Source organism: Xenopus laevis, chromosome 7L, assembly GCF_017654675.1.
Source record: "Xenopus laevis strain J_2021 chromosome 7L, Xenopus_laevis_v10.1, whole genome shotgun sequence".
NCBI classification, from domain to species: Eukaryota; Metazoa; Chordata; class Amphibia; order Anura; family Pipidae; genus Xenopus; species Xenopus laevis.
The window spans coordinates 98,585,781-98,606,117 of NC_054383.1; the positions used below are offsets into that span (position 1 = coordinate 98,585,781).

At 37.5% G+C, this 20,337-nt stretch overlaps 1 protein-coding gene across 2 annotated transcripts in view; it reads right to left on the minus strand.

The window, feature by feature from the left end:
• ccdc30.L (coiled-coil domain containing 30 L homeolog) overlaps positions 1-20,337 on the minus strand; it is a 63,072-nt gene that overhangs the window by 21,319 nt on the left and 21,416 nt on the right. For both annotated transcript variants that reach the window (XM_018226063.2, XM_018226065.2), the window contains 6 exons: positions 19,923-20,038; positions 18,173-18,258; positions 14,040-14,232; positions 12,479-12,586; positions 7,138-7,274; positions 5,629-5,875 (listed from right to left, as the gene is read on the minus strand). In XM_018226063.2, the coding sequence (XP_018081552.1) occupies positions 5,629-5,875; positions 7,138-7,274; positions 12,479-12,586; positions 14,040-14,232; positions 18,173-18,258; positions 19,923-20,038 (887 nt within the window). The remainder of the gene's footprint in view (positions 1-5,628; positions 5,876-7,137; positions 7,275-12,478; positions 12,587-14,039; positions 14,233-18,172; positions 18,259-19,922; positions 20,039-20,337) is intronic.

Consider the following 20,337-nt stretch of genomic DNA (forward strand, 5'->3'; position numbering starts at 1 on the left):
CAGTTTCTTTCCCTACTTGCTTGCATGGGTTTTTATCAGATTGTTATTTTCGTTTGACAGAGGTGTCAGCAATTTAATCCAGAGTTTTGCAAACCGAGAGATTAAGCACTGAAATCAGTTCTGCAACGCAATAATTTGTTTTGAATCCGTTATGAATCTCATTTTCATTACATTTTTTGTGTTGTAGAAATACATTCTTTGTTTTAAAGGGGCAGTGGAGTGAATGTCTTAGTGACATGGGGAACCGCATTGTGTTTCAAGAAGCATCTGAGGCAGGCCTCCGAGTTCTGCATGGGCCTATAATTGCATGGAATAAGTGATCCCCACACACTCTTTCTCCATATGTTGACGAACTACAAATTCCAGTATTTCAATAACGGTCAATTATTTACAGCAACAGGTGACCATGGCATAGATCCTACAGCAGCCTGCTACCCAGGACTCTTCAAGATTGGTAAGAAATATGAAAAGTAATGTGTCAACTGAAGAGATTATAATTGTGATTATTTTAATAAACATGCATTCCAACACTACACCCCCAGTTGTTCAGTGCCTTGATCCACTGACCCAAGGGGAAAGGGCTTAACAGAAAGGGTGATGTTGGGCAGGCATTGTGAATTGTTGGACTCACAGGGGGCCCATCAGGGCTCAACAAGAAACAAGGGAGCCCGGTTTAATCTCACAGAGCTGTAGCCCTTCTGAAAGCACCAGAACCTTAATTTAGTTTGCATGTTTTTAGATTATGCTAATGTTATGCCCAAGATTAGCAATTTTTCTCCAAAGACTTAAAATGAGGCACATGAGAGCTCATATTAAAGTAAAAATAGAAGCAGGGCAGAGCTAAAGTGTAACTCTAAAAATGCCAAGCTGCGAGGTCAAACACTTGGTAGTTTATATCTCTCTAATGGACACATTTTAGACATAACGTAGATTACTCCTGGTTACACACCAAAGTATTGCAAGCCATCACACATTCAGTTTTCTTATATTTTTTCTAACACAAAATGCCAACTTCCACTTGGCGGGTTAATTCTTGCAGATGCTACTGCCAACAGCTGGGATAATTAAGCTTTGCATAGGCTTGGAGCATGGACTACGTAACAGACAACACAGGTTAAAATCCACAGTATTTGCAAAGAAAGAGCCCTCGTAAAAAGCCCAAAAATTCATAGACTTTTAAATATTCTAGGAAGTCATATTATAAAGCATGAATTATGCCTAATGTACAATTTTCTTTACTACGAACAAAGCAAACTGAAGCCCTAGAACAACTTTAATCTATAAAGCCTACAGCGAGCAGTCACAAAATACAGGCGGCTTATGAAGCAGCAGCATCTCCTGCTGCATTTAACAGTGAAGCGGGGTGATCTAAGGATACGCATAGAAAAGAGCATATTTTTCAGAGCAACACGAGACAGCTGCGGCTGCTGGTGAACCTTCTAAAAAATTAACTGCTCTTTTAAATATCCCTTCGTGAGAGTACAGGGAAGTATTTGTGTATAAAGGGAAGTCTCTTGCAGAGTCAGAGCAGTCCAATGGTTTAGATTTAGGTTAAAAGGGAAAGGATCAGTGGTAATGTAAAGAACTGGGTTCAGCTAAGGACACATTCTTCCAGGCACCTAATAAAGGCGTATGTGGAACAGCTGTGCACATTGCTGGAAACCTTCGAAGAAATAATAGGGCAATTTATAGAATGTAGTGAATGTTAAAAAAACGGTCTAGCTGTTACATTTGCTTGTTCAGTCGTTTTTTGCTTCATTTTATAGATTTGATTAAAAGGAAATATGTATTGAATGTACTATTTTGTCTTAAAGAGAAAACTGAACCTGTACAGCCAGGTTGGTTCATTTGTCGAGGTAGCCATGTGAAGGCATGCAGGTCAATAATCAGATCACACTGGATATCTGTGCACAATCTTCAGGACAAAAAAAATAATTAAAAAAACACACATTATTGGCCCTATACAGCCTCCTCTGCTTTCCACTGACATCTGACAATTCAAAAACTGATCAGGGGGGCAATTGCTTTACCTCCATTCATGCTGAGTTGACATTCAATACCTGCCCTTGTATGGCCAGCTCAATAAACACTGGCACAGATTATTCTCATCATGCAGCCTTATTTAGCTGCATGATTTAGTTTGATCCGATAAATGGCACTACTATACTTTAATAGCAAAAACCTTAATAATGCAGGTTATGAAATATAACCAACATAAACAAAGCTTAAAGAGATACTGTCATGGGAAAACATGTTTTTTTCAAAACGCATCAGTTATAATAGTGCTATTCCAGCAGAATTCTGCACTGAAATCCATTTCTCAAAAGGGCAAACAGATTTTTTTTATATTCAATTTTGAAATCTTACATGGGGCTAGACATATTGTCAATTTCCCAGCTGCCCCAAGTCATGTGACTTGTGCTCTGATAAACTTCGATCACTCTTTACTGCTGTACTGCAAGTTGGAGTGATATCACCAGGGCCGCCATCAGGGGGGGACAGGGGGGACAAGCGTACCGGGCCCGGGCATGAAGGGGGGCCCGGCAGCGCTGCATTTTTTTGAAGATCCGGGCCCCCCTTACGAGCGCCCGAGCCGTACGTCTTGCCTCTTCAGTGCCGAATGCGGAAGTGCCGAAAAGCCGAAGCCGATGCGACGAAAAGACCCGAAGTCACGGAAAAAGCCGAAGTCCCGAAGTCACGAAGCGCCGAAAAGACCCGAAGTCACGAAAACAGCCGAAGCCGAAGTCCTGAAGCAGCGCAAAGACCCGAAGTCACGAAAACAGCCGAAGCCGAAGTCCTGAAGCGGTGAAAAGACCCGAAGTCACGAAAGGAGGCGAAGTTGAAGTACTGAAGCCATGAGTTCAATTCTACTGAACACCAGTTTGTGTTTTTTTTTTTTTAATCCCCTGGCCACCAATGTATTATTTTAATATTCTATAGGCCCCTGCCACCAATCTTTTTTTTAAAACTTTTGTTTTTGGGGCCCCAATTTTTTTTTTAACTCGTAAGGGGCCCCTTGCCACCATTGTTTTTTTTTGGGTTTTTAAAAAAAAAATTAATTTTCTTTTTGGTGGCCCCAAATTTTTTTAACTTGTAAGGGGGCCCCTGCCACCAGTTTTTTTTTTTTTTCAAAAAAAAATTATTTTTTTTTAAAATTTTTTTTGGGGCCCCAATTTGTTCTTAACTTGTAAGGGGGCCCCTGCCACCATTTTTTTTTTTCAAAAAAATTTTTTTTTCTCCAAATTTTTTTTTTGGGGCCCCAATTTGTTTTTAACTTATAAGGGGGCCCCTGCCGCCAATGTTTTTTTTTTTTCAAAAAAAAATTAATTTTTTTTCAAATTTTTTTTGGGGCCCCAATTTGTTTTTAACTTAGAAGGGGGCCCCTGCCACCAATGTTTGTTTATTTTTTAGTTTTTTTTACATTTTTTTTGTTGGGGCCCCAAGTTTTTTTTAACAGGGGGCCCCTGCCACCAATGTTTTTTTTAAAAAAAAAAAAATTTAATTTTTTTTTTTTGGGGCCCCAATTTTTTTTATAAGGGGGCCCTGACCATCAATAGCTTTTTACAACTTGTGTGGGGGGGGGGTTACTTTTTTAGCGCTGATGTCTGTGTGGTCTTTTAACTGCGATGTGGGCGGGATATGGGGCGGAGCTTGGTCGTCAGTGTGGGCGGGGCCCAGGGGGCCCCAAAAATTTTGTTGTACGGGGCCCCGTGATTTCTAATGGCGGCCCTGGATATCACCCCCCTCCCTTTTCCCCCCCAGCAGCCAAACAAAAGAACAATGGGAAGGTAACCAGATAACAGCTCCCTAACACAAGATAACAGCTGCTTGGTAGATCTAAGAACAACACTCAATAGTAAAAACCCATGTCCCACTGAGACACATTTAGTTACATTGAGAAGGAAAAACAGCTGCCTGCCAGAAAGCATTTCTGTCCTAAAGTGCAGGCACAAGTCACATGACCAGGGGCAGCTGGGAACTTGACAAAATGTCTAGCCCCATGTCAGATTTCAAAATTGAATATAAAAAAATCTGTTTGCTCTTTTGAGAAATGGATTTAAATTTTTTCCCATGACAGTATCCCTTTAATTATTTTAGCACATAGATTGACTCAGTAAAGGTGACCATACACAGAGATCCACTCATTTAGCGATCTCGCCAAAGGGGCAGATCTCTTCCCAATAAGCCCACTTTGAGGCGGGCGATATTGGGCTGATACGATTGTGGGCCCTAGGGCACAACAATCAGATCATAATGCATGGAATACAGATGGGCAGGTCAATGAACAGATATGGTCCGTGATCCGAAGGGATTTTTACCCCTGCCCGATCGACATTTGGGCTGATATCGATCGGGAAAGCCCGTCGGAGGGCCCCACACACAGGTAGCATTGCATAGAAAAATAACTATCTAGCATTTATAATGAGCTTTACTTCTCCTTTAATTACTAATCAGCCTTGCATTGTGAACTTTAAATGGAGAACAGTAAATGAAAACTTAATATAAACTTCACCTCATTAAAATAAGAATCTGACCAGGTATAATAATTTCAAAATTCTATACTGTTCTGAAATAATGTCTGAAATGTTACTCTTTATGTTCTCCCCCTCAGCAATCTGTCTCTCTATATGTGGTTTTTGCTGGAGTTGGTTATCTTGGATAAAAACGAATACATTGTCTAGGCAAATTGAGAACACACCAATAAAATATTAGACCCAAATGTCCATCAAAATCTGACTCCAATCACTGCATTAGGAAAGACAGATTGCCGAGAGGGCGATACTGAAAAATAATCTGGTTATAACCCAAATAGTACATCATGTTTAATTGATTGCATTTAGAAAGTTTATTTCCATTAAATGAAGCTTATATTAGCATGCCATTTTCATAATAGTTCCTTGTTCAATTCAAATCTATCTATACAAAAACATATATAGTCAGTCTGTAAACTCAGGTAACTTACAGCAGCCTATGGTATGTGCTGTTGGAAGACTCAGAGGCACAAATATTCACTGCTAAAGGACTTTTATTGGCTTTGTGATGTTGCAGAAGTGCAAAACTAAAATGTACCATTTCAATTGTATGTTGAGCTTCAGCTTTCCTTTAAGGTATTCACACATGTAGTAATGATATACTGTTCGACATATAGAACACTCTTAATACTCTAAGAAGGCTGCTACACAAGATCTTTTATGAACATGGTGCTGCTGGGGGTGGGGGTCTAAAACAAACTTGATGGATAGTTGAACTTTAAAGTAGAATTCAAACCTTTAGCAAAAAAACCCTACCCCCCACCACACGTAGACCCCATCCCTCCTCCCCCAGATTCGCCGGTCTCCATCTCAGCTTATAGAAGACCCGGAAGATGGCTACGGTGAACTCCGATGCCTGAATCTGCACCGAGGGCTCAGTAAAAAGTTAGGGGCATTTCCCCCAGGAAGGGGCAGTTAGGCTGGGGAGAGGAGGGAGGGGGGTCTCTGTGGGGTAGGGGTTTTTTTTTTGCTAAAGGGTTGAATTCTCCTTTAAGAATTTTTTTTCCTTTTGGAAACATTTTGACTATTTATGGGTGTCTGTTAGCTCGGTGAAACATACATTCTCATATTTAACTAGAATGTTGTACATACATACATTTGGAACTATGTCTTCTGCTCCATCAGCACAGATCTGTGGTCTCGGCACTTTTTCCTGCATATTCAAAATCTCGTGCTTTATCCGTGCATTCTCTTCTCGTTTGGTTTGGAGCTCCTGCCTTGTGCTGTTAACATCATGTTGCAGCTGGATGTTCTCTTCCCAAAGTTTCTGATTCTCTCCCATACCTTCATTTATCTTCTTTTGCAGAATTTCACATTTCTTTTTGCTCTCTGCTAGTGTGATGCTTTAAAATAAATACAAGGAAAAATATTAGAAGGATAGAAATTAAGTATTAATTTAAATAATATTAAGTAGAATATGAATAGTGACGTCCATAATGCATTTTTTCTATATGCTGTGATTTTATATTATTTGCCTAACTATTCTGCCTCTATCTAATTTGAACCTTAAAACGCTTTCTGAATGCTAGGGTCACTGTTACCCAGCAACCAAAATTAAAGCATATCGTAAATTGGATTCACTCAGAGTGCCAATCTGTTAGGCATCCCCCAGTGCATCCAATAATTTTTTAAGTTTTTCCCCAGATTCTCCTTTTAGAAAAAAATTCACCAGTACAGGGGAAAAAGGATCACTGCATTGCCAATCTTTCTTTTCAGCTTATATTTTTTAACATGAGACTAGCTGTAAACTGACTTAAGATACCAATGTTTGCATCGTCAATTTCATGGTTATTCTCCCCATATGACTTAATAATACGCCAGTCCCAGAGCTGTCAGAGTCCTGGTGTCTGAAGCAATTTTGGGTATCTGGAGTCAGAGTCGCCAAAAATGTACCGACTCTGACTTCTTTACTTTAACTTGAAATACAAGCACTGAACATAATCAAATCAGATTTAAGAGGAGAATATGGCAGAAGTAATTCTGCTTCTAAGAACAATACTTTAGTTCATTTTGGATTGTATTTAATAGCTTTGTTACAGCTATATGCCAGTTGTTTTAGGTTTTCAGATTGTTTTTGCTTTGTGTAGTTTAACTTTGATTTTGAATTACAAAAAGGATGTGGTTTTTATTTTTGAGCTTTGGTGGTGATAAAATGCTTTGTATTTTGTATACTTAACATGGAAAACTCGGGCCCTTTATCAAGCCTTGATAAAGGGCCCGAGTGGTCCGAAACGTTGCCTTTTTCTGTATGTGTTTGGGGTGAATAAAATTTTACACTTTTTCAGCGTTCAGTGTGCCACTGGAATTTTTCTATGTATCTGTATGACCCGTATAGCAGGAGTGGGTCCTCCGGTGTAGCACCTGGTACCACAAAGGGTACATGATCAGGGGTGGAAGCACTCTACCATTGTTGTCCTGCTAGGTAGCGCACAGATTAAAGGGGCTCCATTAAATAGAATATGCTTTTAGACAGCAATGCATTTTTCATGCAGACCACATAGTTTTTGTTGTCACGGCAACTCCTAGACAGGTTTGCAGTCAAAAGGCATATAGATGCTACACATATTAGTATTTAAAGTAGATTTTTCACTTAGCTTGTTGTTACCTCAAGGCTTCTATCTCATTCTCAAGACTCTTAATCTTCTCTTGTAACTGATGGCAAATCTGTTCTTTTTCCTTAAGCGTTTCGATAGATGTCTGCTTCTCATTTAACCTTTTGCTCTCATTGGTAAGAGATGAAATCTAAGACAGAAAAACAATTGGCAAAAATGTTTAAATTTTCATATATACATGTATTGCATTATCAGTAAATATACTCAAATAGCTGAAAAAACACTCAAACAAAATACCTAGAAATGTTCAAGCAATAACAAAGATATGAATTTACAACCCTGCAAAGAAATAAGGATAACGTCAAGTTAAACATAGAGCAAACACACAATCCAGCATCACTGAAAATAATGAACTGCGGCTTTGTAATCAATGACTGAAGTGACTTGTGGGTGCCTAACAAATTCGAACCCCTAAAATGTACACTTTTCTTGTCCTTTAAATTAAAGATTTTGGTTTTGCATGTAGCATAAGACATATGAAAGTTTCCTTTTTAACAGACCCAAATGTAATAATATAACTTTTGATGAATGGGTCACTCAGGAAGAAATTCAAATCCGACTGAAAGTAAACTGTGACATGTGAAAGTAAACTGTGGTCCAAGACCAATTGGTACTCTTCCCAGGGTACTAAAAGTTACTTTAAAGGTGAACAACCCCTTTAACTTAATTGAGATCTGGCATGGTACAGAGAGATTGGTTAATGTTGTGCCTTTATTCAAAAAGTGATCCTGTTCTCAGCATGAAAACTATAGGCCTGTTAGTTTGACATTGGTACAGTAATATGAAAGATTTTGGAGGGGGTAATAAAGGATAAGATACTTGAATACATTTCAAATCACAATACTATATGTTTGTGCCAACATAGTTTTATGCATTATAGATCTTGCCAGACAAATTGAACTGCCTTTTATTAGGAGGCGAGTTGAAGCCTAGATTTGATATGGTACCAAGCAGAAGATTACTCATTAACTAGGGAATATTGGTTGGAACATAGTATTCCAGAACTCTATTCAAAGGCTGGTAATTTTTTAATTTGACCAGTGTGGTTAGTGGAGTACAGCAGGGTGTCTGTCCTTGGTCCTTTGCTTTTTTTTTTAATTTGTTTACTAATGACCTTGAAATGGGCCTTGTAAACACAGTCTTTATTTTTTTATTCTAAATTGACTGATGAATCTATGATTATAAATTGTGCAAAACTATATGTTCCATTCAGGATGTTTGCACTTTGCAGATGGTTACATAGTTAAATTGGGTTGAAAAAAGACAAAGTCCATCAAGTTCAACCCCTCCAAATAAAATCCAGCATCCATACACACAGCCCCTCCTTACTATCACATAAATTCTATATACCCATACCTATAATAACTGTAGAGCTTAGTATCACAATAGCCTTTGATATTATGTCTGTCCAATAAATCATCCAAGCCATTCTTAAAGGCATTAACTGAATCAGCCATCACATCACCCGGCAGTGCATTCCACAACCTCACTGTCCTGACTGTGAAGAACCCCCTACGTTGCTTCAAATGAAAGTTCTTTTCTTCTAGTCTAAAGGGGTGGCCTCTGGTACGGTGATCCACTTTATGGGTAAAAAGGTCCCCTGCCATTTGTCTATAATGTCCTCTAATGTAATTGTGTAATCATGTCCCCTCGCAAATGCCAGAGAAAACAACCCCAACCTTGACAGTCTACCCTCATAATTTAAGTCTTCCATCCCTCTAACCAGTTTAGTTGCACTTAGTCTCTGTACTCTCTCCAGCTCATTTATATCCCTCTTAATAGCCCAAAACTGCACTGCATACTCAGGGTGAGCCTTACCAGGAACCTATAAAGAGGCATAATTATGTTTTCATCCCTTGAGTTTATGCCCATTTTTATGCAAGACAGAACTTTATTTGCTTTAGTAGCCACCAAATGACACTGCCCAGAATTAGACAACTTGTTATCTACAAAAACCCCCTAGATCCTTCTCATTTAAGGAAACTCCCAACACACTGCCATTTAGTGTATAACTTGCATTTATATTATTTTTGCCAAAGTGCATAACCTTGCATTTATCAACATTGAACCTCATTTTCCAGTTTGCTGCCCAGTTTCCCAATTTAGACAAATCACTCTGCAAAGTGGCAGCATCCTGCATGGAACCTATAGTTCTGCAAAATTTAATATCATCTACAAAAATAGAAACAGTACTTTCAATGCCCACCTCAGGTCATTAATAAACAAGTTGAAAAGCAAGGGACCTAGTACAGAGCCCTGCGGTTCTCCACTAACAACACTGGTCCAATTAGAAAGTGTTCCATTTACCATCACTCTTTGTAGTCTTTTAGCAAATTCTCTATCCAAGTACAAATTATTATGTTCCAGGCCAACATTACTTAATTTAACCAATAACCTTCTGTGTGGCACTGTATCAAATGCTTTAGCAAAGTCTAAGTAAATCACATCCACTGCCATCCCAGAATCAAGGTCCCTGCTCACCTTCTCAAAAAGAAATTACGTTAGTCTGGCAAGATCTGTTACGCATAAAATCATGCTGGCACAAACTCATAGGGGCAGATTCATTAAGGGTCAAATCTCAAATTCATGGGAGTTTTTTTAAAACAAAATCTATTTAAAAAAATAAAATAAAAAAAATCTAATTTTCAAAACTCGGGTGAATAGGATCGACCAGAAAACTTGAATTGAATTTGATTTGAGTTTTAAAAGCTCGATTCGAGTTTTTTCTCTGAAAAAAACTCGAATGTCAGAAAGGCTGCCAACAACTCCAAATTGATCACAGGAAGTCTTCCACTTACAATTCACCATGTTTTAGGTGGCGAATAGTCGAATTTGAGAGCCAGTGCATGATAAATCTCTGAAATCGAATTCGAATTTTTTTTTTTAAAAAACAAAAAAAACAAATCGAATTTAAATAATTCCCTAGTGAAATTTGACAGTTTAGGCCATAAAAAACTCGAAAATTAGAATTCAATGTTTCACTTTGACCCTTGATAAATCTGCCCAATAGTATTATGATTTGCTATGAAGTACAGTATATTATCCTTTATAAACTCTTCGAAAAGCTTTCCTATCACTGACGTCAGACTAAGTGGCCTATAGTTTTGAGGCTGAGAACGGGATCCCTTTTTGAATAGCAGCACCACATTAGTGATTTGCCAGTCTCTCGGCACCAAAGGCCCCGGACCTTTGTTTATCTTTACATGTTCTAGTCTCTTTTCAATTTCCTCATGTGTGAACCATACATCATTAGTTGTATTACTAGAATTAGGGTTATTAAGAAGGTACCTGGTTCCTCATTTGTGTAGACGGACAAAAAATACGAGTTCAGAATCTCAGCTTTTTTTTTTTGTTCTCATCAACCAGCTGACCCCCCATGATATTAAGAGTCCCACCTTCCTGCTTCATTTTTTTTACTATTTACATATTTAAAAAATAATTTTGGATTCTTTTTACTGCTTGCTGCAATATCCTTTTCCATATAGATTTTAGCTTGCCTGGTTTTTTTGCAAGATTTATTGGCCTCCGTGTACCTTATAAATGTTTCAGCTGTCCCAGCTAACTTGAAAGCCTTAAAAGCATGTCTTTTCTTACCCGAAAAGACAGAAGATAGCTCACAGTACAAGTTGATTCAGGGACTAGTCCGATTGCCATTTTGGAGTCAGGAAGGATTTTTTCCCCCTCTGAGGCAAATTGGAGAGGCTTTTTAGCAGTTAGGCAGATTTAAAAAAAACAAACAAAAAAAAACGTTGAACTTGATGGACGTGTGTCTTTTTTCAACCTTACTTACTATGTTACTACATTACCCACCTCAACACCAACACTTCTATTAAACCAAAAAGGTTGTGCATTGCAACAACGTTCCTTGCTTACAAGGGGAATATACTGACATGTATATTTATCAAGCAGCATTTTAAAGACTTTCCATTTCTGGGTTTAACCCTGTGAAAAGCATTTCCCACTTAATATGTTGCAGAGATGCCCTTATACTGTCAAAGTTTGTACGTCTAAAATTTTGTGTTTTAGTTACTCCCTTATAGAATTGCCTCTGCAGCAGAATCTCAAAGGAGACCATGTTATGATTACTATGCCCTAAATGCTCACCCACGCAAATGCTAGAGAATATGTGACTAAACTGGAAAACTGGGCAGCCAATCAGCAAATGCAAGGTTATGTACTTTGGTTGAAACAACATAAATGCTAGTTATATGCTAAATGGTAGCGTGTTGGGGTTATCCTTTACGGAGAAGATTTACCCAAAATTAATTATGTAACTATGTAGCCTTCTGCATTTCTTACATAGTACATGGGTTTAGACTCCTTTTTTGCCCTGCATGCCTTAATCTAGTTTTTCTAAAGTGTGTTTATTAAGACATACTGAAACCACCCTCGTCTCAATTACATTATGGAAAAAAAAAAAAATGCTTTCAAATGTAGAGAACAAGCTCTGTAACATACCCAGCATGCTTTAATAGCTCTAGGAATGTATTTTACACAGTGGAGCAAGTTGTGACATGAACGGATACATAGTTTTTAAAATCTTTGTTGCCTTCAGTCTTGGAATTCACAATCACAGCAAGCAGGCAGCAGCCATGTTATTAAGGCAAGCTCTGTATCACCCCAAAATCTTGTTTATGCTCCAGAATGGAGGACCTGATGCTCATGCACTGGCTACATAATTATAGACAGTGAGGACATGGGGGAATGTGAGGAGGGCAGTGACATCTAGGAAGTGCAGAAAGGAAAGTACCTGTCCCTTTTTTAATACATTTATAACAGGTAAGTATGTTTTAATAAAAAAAATCTTGGTTTCATTTGAAAAGTACTTTTTTTATTATACAGCTTTTATATCTGGGTGACAGATCCCATTTAAAGGCTGAACTGATTCTGTTGGCCTAAATAAGAACCCGTTAGTATGCTGAAGTGTCAATAATGCCAATATCTAATTTAATTTCAGTATCAGACAGAAAGGGGCAAGATGAACCATACCCACTGTTTGATATCGGCTATGCAATTTCTAATAAAAATGATCAATCACCAATAATTAATTGTAACAAGGTTTTTCTCATTATGGAAAACTGCTGTACTTATACTTATCTTTACAACCCAGCCCAGACTCCCCTTATCTGTATCACCAAAGATCACCTGTCCGGTGCAGTGCATGACCATGTTGGTGGTACTCAAAAACAGCAGCTTGCATTTCAGATGCAAACAAATGTACACGGAGCTGTTAGTGATTAAACTATAGTAACATTTCTGTCTGCAAAGGAATTAATCTCATACATTGCTTTACAAGAAAAAATCTTTAAAATTTATAAATTTAGGAAATCTGACCTGCTGTATATCCACTCCCTTTTTGACATGGTGTTCCTTCGCTTGGTCGTTAATAGTCGCATCTTTCTTTTCACGCAGTTTGGTCAGCTGGGCCTCTAAATTCATATTCTTTGAGAAAATAAAAAATAAGATTTGTGTTTCATGGAATGAAACTATTCTTCGGCAAGTAAATGACAGTTTTCAGCTTTTCTGTATACCATTCAGTCTCCAAGTAGTTATTGCTTAATTTTTAACTCTAAATTAAAGTGATGAAAGCATAAAAAACATATGCTGTTACCTTATGAATTATTAATGTACTCCGAGTTCATTAAAGCATACAAACTTACATCTGCTTTATGCTCTTTGTAGCTGTAGTAAACAAAAAGTGAAGTTTGATCTGACTTTAGTGTTTGCCGTTTCCAAGCAACCACATTCCATTCACTCTATTTGCAGGATCCCCCCCAGCCAGACAAGTTTTTGCAAGCTGTCAGTTTGCTCCCTAGTGGGGGATCTGGAGTACTGCAAGCAGATTGCATCAAATTATTACTCAGTGAACGTCTTATCAGTTAATCATGCCCATGGTTAACACAAAGAGTACATAATACATAAAGAAATAATTCATAATCAATAAAGAAATGTTATTAATTTCTATCATTTATGGCAAAATGTCTTTGCATTATGGTATGTACTCTGCCTTTTAGTGCTTGATCTAGGAGAACAATGGTGATTCATATTGTTGCTGCCAAATCCGGTTATGCAGTGTAACTGATTTTAGCTTTGCTACTTGCACATCACCGTTAGTATGGCGGCCCCACTGCGAGTCAAAATTGGTTTTGATTTTATTTTCCGTACCTCTTAACATCCTAACAAATCATCATACTTATCGATGAGGTCCAGAAACATGGATGTGCGGACAACTCCAAAATTGCCATACAAAATTATTTGTCCAAAGACAGGATCTCCAAAACAGTTAGTTTAAGTATGATGTGTGAAAAAGGAAGGGAATTACCTCTTTTAAATTTGTTCTCACACACAAAGTTAATTTCCCCCTTCCTTTTTCACACATCATACTCTTTTTTGGATTGTGTGCCACCTAACTGTTCTTGGAGTTCCTGTCTTTGTGAGAGTCCGTCTGTAAAGATGTATCATACATATCAGTGTCTTTGGATTAAAGTTGGTCTGTCCACATAGAAAACACGGTCTGCCGATGCACAATTTTGTGCCAAAACTCTACATCAGTTCCATTAAGACCATGCAATTTCACCATCTATATGGATTGGATACAATTTTACCACTGAGCTAGCAGGTCAATCAGTTTATGATATTATGATTTACTGATTTTTCTGAATTTTTTTTACTTATACGGAGTTTTGGGTGACAGTATTGAATCACCTTTATCACAGGGTGGATTGCTCTTCCAGTAAGTATAATTTTGGTGGATAAATTAAAAAATGCTTATTACTTATAATAATGCCTTTCTGTTCATGACACACAAAGCACTATCCTGTTTCACAGGCACAAGGCTAAAGTCAAACAACTAGTATTAAAAGCCTATAGTTATACAGATTGGGCTAATACTTACTGTTCTTTGTAAACCTTCAATTTCACATTCTAGGTAATTGATTTGTTCCTTTGTTTGGTTTTGAGCCTCTCCCAAAATAGATTCCAGCTCTTCATTGCGCTCCACAATTTCATCAAACTTGCTCTGCAGCTTCTGTAATTTATGAAGCAATCCTTTATTCTGGCATTCTTTTTCTTCAATTTCAAGCCGATATCTGAATAAGAGTCAATAATTTGTTGGTCTGAATTACAGTGCTTATTAACAGGGTCTAATTCAACAATGCAATCCTCAAGAGAGATTCTATTCACTGGGTTATTTTACATTTACTATTATGCAGCTGATTTAGTCCTAATTGAAGGCCTATAAAAAGGTTTCTCATTACCAAGAAATCACACAAAAAGCATCTCATGATGGGTAAAAGCAAAGAGGTCTCTCAAGACCATCACACTCTTATTGTTGAAAACATAATGATGGCATTGGTTACAGATGCATTTCTAAGCTTTATAATATTCCAGTGAGCACCGTTGGGGCCATAATCCGGAAATTGAAAAGAACATCAATTCACTCTAAACTGGCCATGACCAGGTGCTCCTCACAAGATTTCTGACAGAGGAGTCAAAAGAATAATCAGAAGAATTGTCCAAGAGCCAAGGATCATTTGCTGAGAGCTTCAGAAAGATCTTGAATAAGCAGGTAAAGTTGTTTCAAAGACAACAATAAGTAATGCACTTAACCAACATGGCCTCTATGCACACTCACCTGGCAAGACTCCACTTCTAAAGAAAAAGAATGTTGAGGCTTGTTTAAAGTTTGCCGTACAACATTTGGACAAACCAATGTAATCCTGGGAGAATATATCAAAAACGAAAAGGACCGCTTCAACTCACCACCACTTAGCTGTTCCTCTGTAGTGCCGGGTGCTCAGTCCGCAGTGTCCCCACTGCCAACAGTAATATACGAACAGGAGGACGGCACTCCGGTAAAAAGCAGGTTTTTATTGTAAAGAACTGCAAGGATACATAAACCTTACGCGTTTCGGGAACACCTTCCCTTAATCATAGGCATACAAAATGAATCGAACACATGCATTATATACTATCAATGTCTAGCGACCTCTGTTGGTGGTCAGAGTTCTTACAGCTAAAAAGTATATACATATATTTTTTCTCTTATGCTTTATTATGTTTTGTAAATCAATAAAATCAATCACACTCCGTTAAAATATGTAAAACCAAAAAGGGGGAAAGAAGGGGAATTGTCTAGCCTTGGAAGTTGCATATAGTTATCAATTGGAGTTAAAATGTAGCAATATAATAACTTAAATCCTTACTATAGGATTCATCCTAAAGCAAATCAACTTCTATATAGTTTACTTTAGATCTTATTATTTTGATTTTTTCTATATGCTATATTTATATTTAAATGTACTGAAAGATATAAATATATAAATAAATACATTAGTGTATGCACACTCATGTGGGAATGTCAAGGGGAGAAAAAGGAGAAAGGAGAGAGAAGGGGGGGGTTTTCTTATATTTATTATGTTTTGTATATATATTTAGATTGATCTTAAGGAAATCTTTAATCAGTACGTGCGAATACAGTCAGATTCGATCGTGAGCTGTCAGTTGGGCTTCCATTGACTTATATAGTAGTTGTATGATCAGGCTTAAATATCCTAGTGGGTTACCCTTTAACTCGACCCAAATCTAAATAGGTATCTGCATATTCAACTGATACAACCTTTAGTTCACATTTGTCAGTATAGGTAAGTGATATCATATCTAGTATTTAAGCCCTTTGGTGTTCTCGTTTCCAATTTTAAGATCCAGAAGGCTTCCCTTAAATTGATTATATGTAATAGATCACCCCCTCTGAATGGCACCTTTACCTGTTCAATGACTTTAACAGCCAGGTCCTGGATACCTCTCAAGGAACATAGGGCAAAATGTTTACCGACAGGAGAACCTTCATCCTTATTCTCAATTGCCCTGATATGCTCCCTAACCCTTTCCTTTAAACAGCGAGTAGTGCGTCCCACATATTGTTTCCCGCAACATGTACATTCCAGTAGATAAATGACTCGCTTGGTGTTACAGTTATAAAAGCCATAGTTTTGAAAGGTTCTCCCAGTAACATTAGATTTAAAGTCGGGTCCTGTGGAGATAACCGTGCATGTTTTGCATGGAATTGTCCCACATCTAAATGTGCCTCTAACCGAAAGCCAAGTGCTGTTGATGTTAGTTGAACCTTTAGTCACCAGACTGGGTGCCAAGATTTTTCCCAGCGTAGGGGCTTTTTTCGAGACATATCTGATGTCTATCGACTTCAGAGTCTCTGCTAACTTGGCATCATTGTATAAAACTGGAATATGCTTCCTGATGATGCCACAGATTTTATTATATTCCTCACTATATTCCGTTATAAAATGGATTTGATTCTCCTCTTTGGTAGCGTATGTCCTAGGCTTGGATCATACAACTACTATATAAGTCAATGGAAGCCCAACTGACAGCTCACGATCGAATCTGACTGTATTCGCACGTACTGATTAAAGATTTCCTTAAGATCAATCTAAATATATATACAAAACATAATAAATATAAGAAAACCCCCCCCTTCTCTCTCCTTTCTCCTTTTTCTCCCCTTGACATTCCCACATGAGTGTGCATACACTAATGTATTTATTTATATATTTATATCTTTCAGTACATTTGAATATAAATATAGCATATAGAAAAAATCAAAATAATAAGATCTAAAGTAAACTATATAGAAGTTGATTTGCTTTAGGATGAATCCTATAGTAAGGATTTAAGTTATTATATTGCTACATTTTAACTCCAATTGATAACTATATGCAACTTCCAAGGCTAGACAATTCCCCTTCTTTCCCCCTTTTTGGTTTTACATATTTTAACGGAGTGTGATTGATTTTATTGATTTACAAAACATAATAAAGCATAAGAGAAAAAATATATGTATATACTTTTTAGCTGTAAGAACTCTGACCACCAACAGAGGTCGCTAGACATTGATAGTATATAATGCATGTGTTCGATTCATTTTGTATGCCTATGATTAAGGGAAGGTGTTCCCGAAACGCGTAAGGTTTATGTATCCTTGCAGTTCTTTACAATAAAAACCTGCTTTTTACCGGAGTGCCGTCCTCCTGTTCGTATATTCCTGGGAGAATATAGTTTGGTCAGATGAGACCAAAATTTAACTCTTTGGATATCATTGCACACACCATGTTTGGAGGAGAAATGGCACTGCGCATCACCCCAAAACATCATACCAACAGTGAAGTTTGGAGGTGGGAACATTATGGCGTGGGGCAGATTTTCAGCATATGGTACTGGCAGACTTCATATAATTGACTGGGGGCATTTCAGCAAGACAATGATCCCAAACACACAGCCAAGGAAACTCTCAGTTGGTTTCAGAGAAAGCAAATTAGGCTGCTAGAATGGCCCAGTCAATCACCCGACTTGAATTCAATTGAAAATCTATGGAAAGAACTAAAGATCAGAGGCCCCTAGAACCTTCAAATTTTGTAGACAGTTTGTGTGGAAGAATGGGCAAAAATCACACCCAAGTAATGCATGTGACTAGTTTCTCCATACAGGAGGCATCTTAAAGCTGTCATTACCAACAAAGGCTTTTCTACCAAGTACTAAATACATTTTAGTAAGCATGTTCAATACTTATTCCCTGTGCCATTCAACTTTATTACATATAACTTAAAAATGTATGGACTTATTTGTATGTGTGGATTACTTGGGTTGTTACTGGCCGGTTACCCCAACAACATCTGGTATACATTTCATGTCAATAGCCCCAATAGAAATGTATTTACTGAGAAAAACTTTGCAGTGTTCAATACTTATTTTCCCTGCTGGATCACTTAAACAAGATGCCTGATTACGATTCAGGTTGGATATATACTGCACAGTTTATAGTTTTCCCTATAAAAATACAGATTAAATTATAAACCAAGAGTTACCAGATTTTAAAGAGATCAACATGTTGACAAAATCAACATGTTACCCTAATATTAGAAATTGATACAGCTGCTGCATGGTGGTAAAGAAATAAGACAAGTCTGATTCTCAGGTGTGCGCTTAAGTAGTTTATAAAAGCTTTAAGTTTACCTTTTATGAAGAAATTCATTGTCCTGGAGGGCCTTTTCTTGACTTGGCTGAGATTTCTCTGCAGATTCACTCTTGCTTATTTCAATCTGTAATACAAATAAAGCAGAGTTACCAATACTTTGTATACAGGTATGGGACCTGTTATCCAGAATGCTTCAGTACCCGAGTTTTTTGGGGTAAGACATCTTTCAATAATTTCAATCACCTTCCTTAAAATCTACTAAAAAGTAATTTAAACATTAAATAAACCCCAAAAGATTGTTTTGCACTGACAGAGATTAATTATAACTTAGTCTGAATTAAAGGAAAACTATACCCCCCGAACAATGTAGGTCTCTATACAAAGATATTGCATAAAACAGCTCATATGTAAAACCCTCCTTCATGTAAATAAACCATTTTCATAATAATATACTTTTCTAGTAGTATGTGCCATTGGGTAATCATAAATAGAAAATTGCCATTTTAAAAAATAAAGGGCAGCCCCCTCGGCTCATACGATTCACTGGTCACACAAATATGCCAAACAAACCATACATGTTAGGTCATATGAGCCAATTAATAGACAGAGTTCTGTCTTTTGCTTTCACACTTCTTCCTGTTACAGTTAGAGTTGTAGTATTTCTGGTCAGGTGATCTCTGAGGCAGCACACAGACCGTCACGAAATGGTGGTACATTTATTTATATAAAGATAGTATGTAAGAGCTATACAGTGTTTTATGGATCAGAATCGCTAGGTGGGACACAAAGGCTGAACTTGAGTGTCTCGTCAACTGAAATTACTACGCAACTATGTAACATGATATACTTGGTAACACAGCAACAAGAAACACAATGGAAAAAAAATAACAAAAAAAAAAAAAAGCTGTGCTTCACCTCTAGCTGCTAATTAAAACACTATAACTGTCTTTCAATAAATATGTTTAGGAAAGTATAGCAACACTGTATCTATTATTCCAAAGGGAATAAATTATACACAATGATCAAATTATTAATTAAGCAATGTTTATTCTGTTAGATTGTGACTATGTGGCGTCTAAATAAATTTTTTCTTAACACGTTAGAGAATCTTGTTATAGTCCTTTAAACATTCAACAGGGCAAATTCAATTTCCAGGACACATTTAGCCCATCCATAGGCTGATCCTTATTTTCTTCTTCCCTCCCTTATGGTTCCTACTCCCCGTAATTCTGGACCCATTCTGATTTTCTTGGTTTATCTCTGTCTAAATATTACACAGTAAACAATACAAAGTGGGAGAAAAGGGAACATTGTCTAGGTCTTTTGAACACAAATGCCACAATTGTGGCACAATGCCATAATTAATACTATTCTGTTAAAAAATATTCTTAAAATTATAGTGAAATCACATGCAAAAGGGTTTATAAATAGCTTGGATGACCAGAAACCATTACAGAGCATAGAGTATACCTTAGACTTTGGAAAATATGTGATGTAAATACTTTACCCCTATTAGTCCTGGCTCTACAGATTAACCATGACAAGGATCAGTAACAATTTACAATATTTTCTGTTGCCAGGACCAAAAAAGGCTGCTGCCCTAAGACTGAGCCCTCCAGCCTATATGATAAATACGTCTGCACTTCATTCAAGCTGTACCTATGTAGTGAGTGCTCTTTAAGGGTAAGGTTTTGGGTTTTAAGTTTCCCTAACTCTCTAATTAAAATCATTCCCTGTATACCATTCAAATCTTAGTGCTCTTCCCAGATATTAAGAAAACAATCTTACTTGCTCTGGGCTCTGTTTCCTTTCTAAATCCAGCAACTTAATACGATTGCGTAATGCTAGAATTTCTTTATCCAGTCTGCTGTTATGGTCTTTTGCTTTCTGCAGTTCCAGCAAATCTGAAAAATAATTATTTATATGAATTTAAGTGCAATCTAAATAATTATTGAAGTATAACGTCCGCCCCGAGGTGTAGGCTACTGTACATACAGTGTGTTTTCTCTCCTTTAATCCATATGTGTGTGAGCTAACAGGACTGTAATCTGACACACTTGCACCTGTTCCTACCTGCCATGCTTGTAGTGCTAGTTTTCGAAAGGGATCTGAAAGAAAGGACTGGGGACTGGGCTATTTGATAGACCAGAGCCCAGTGGTTGCTTTCTTGCCAATACAAGTTTCCGACTGGATGGTGGCCCAT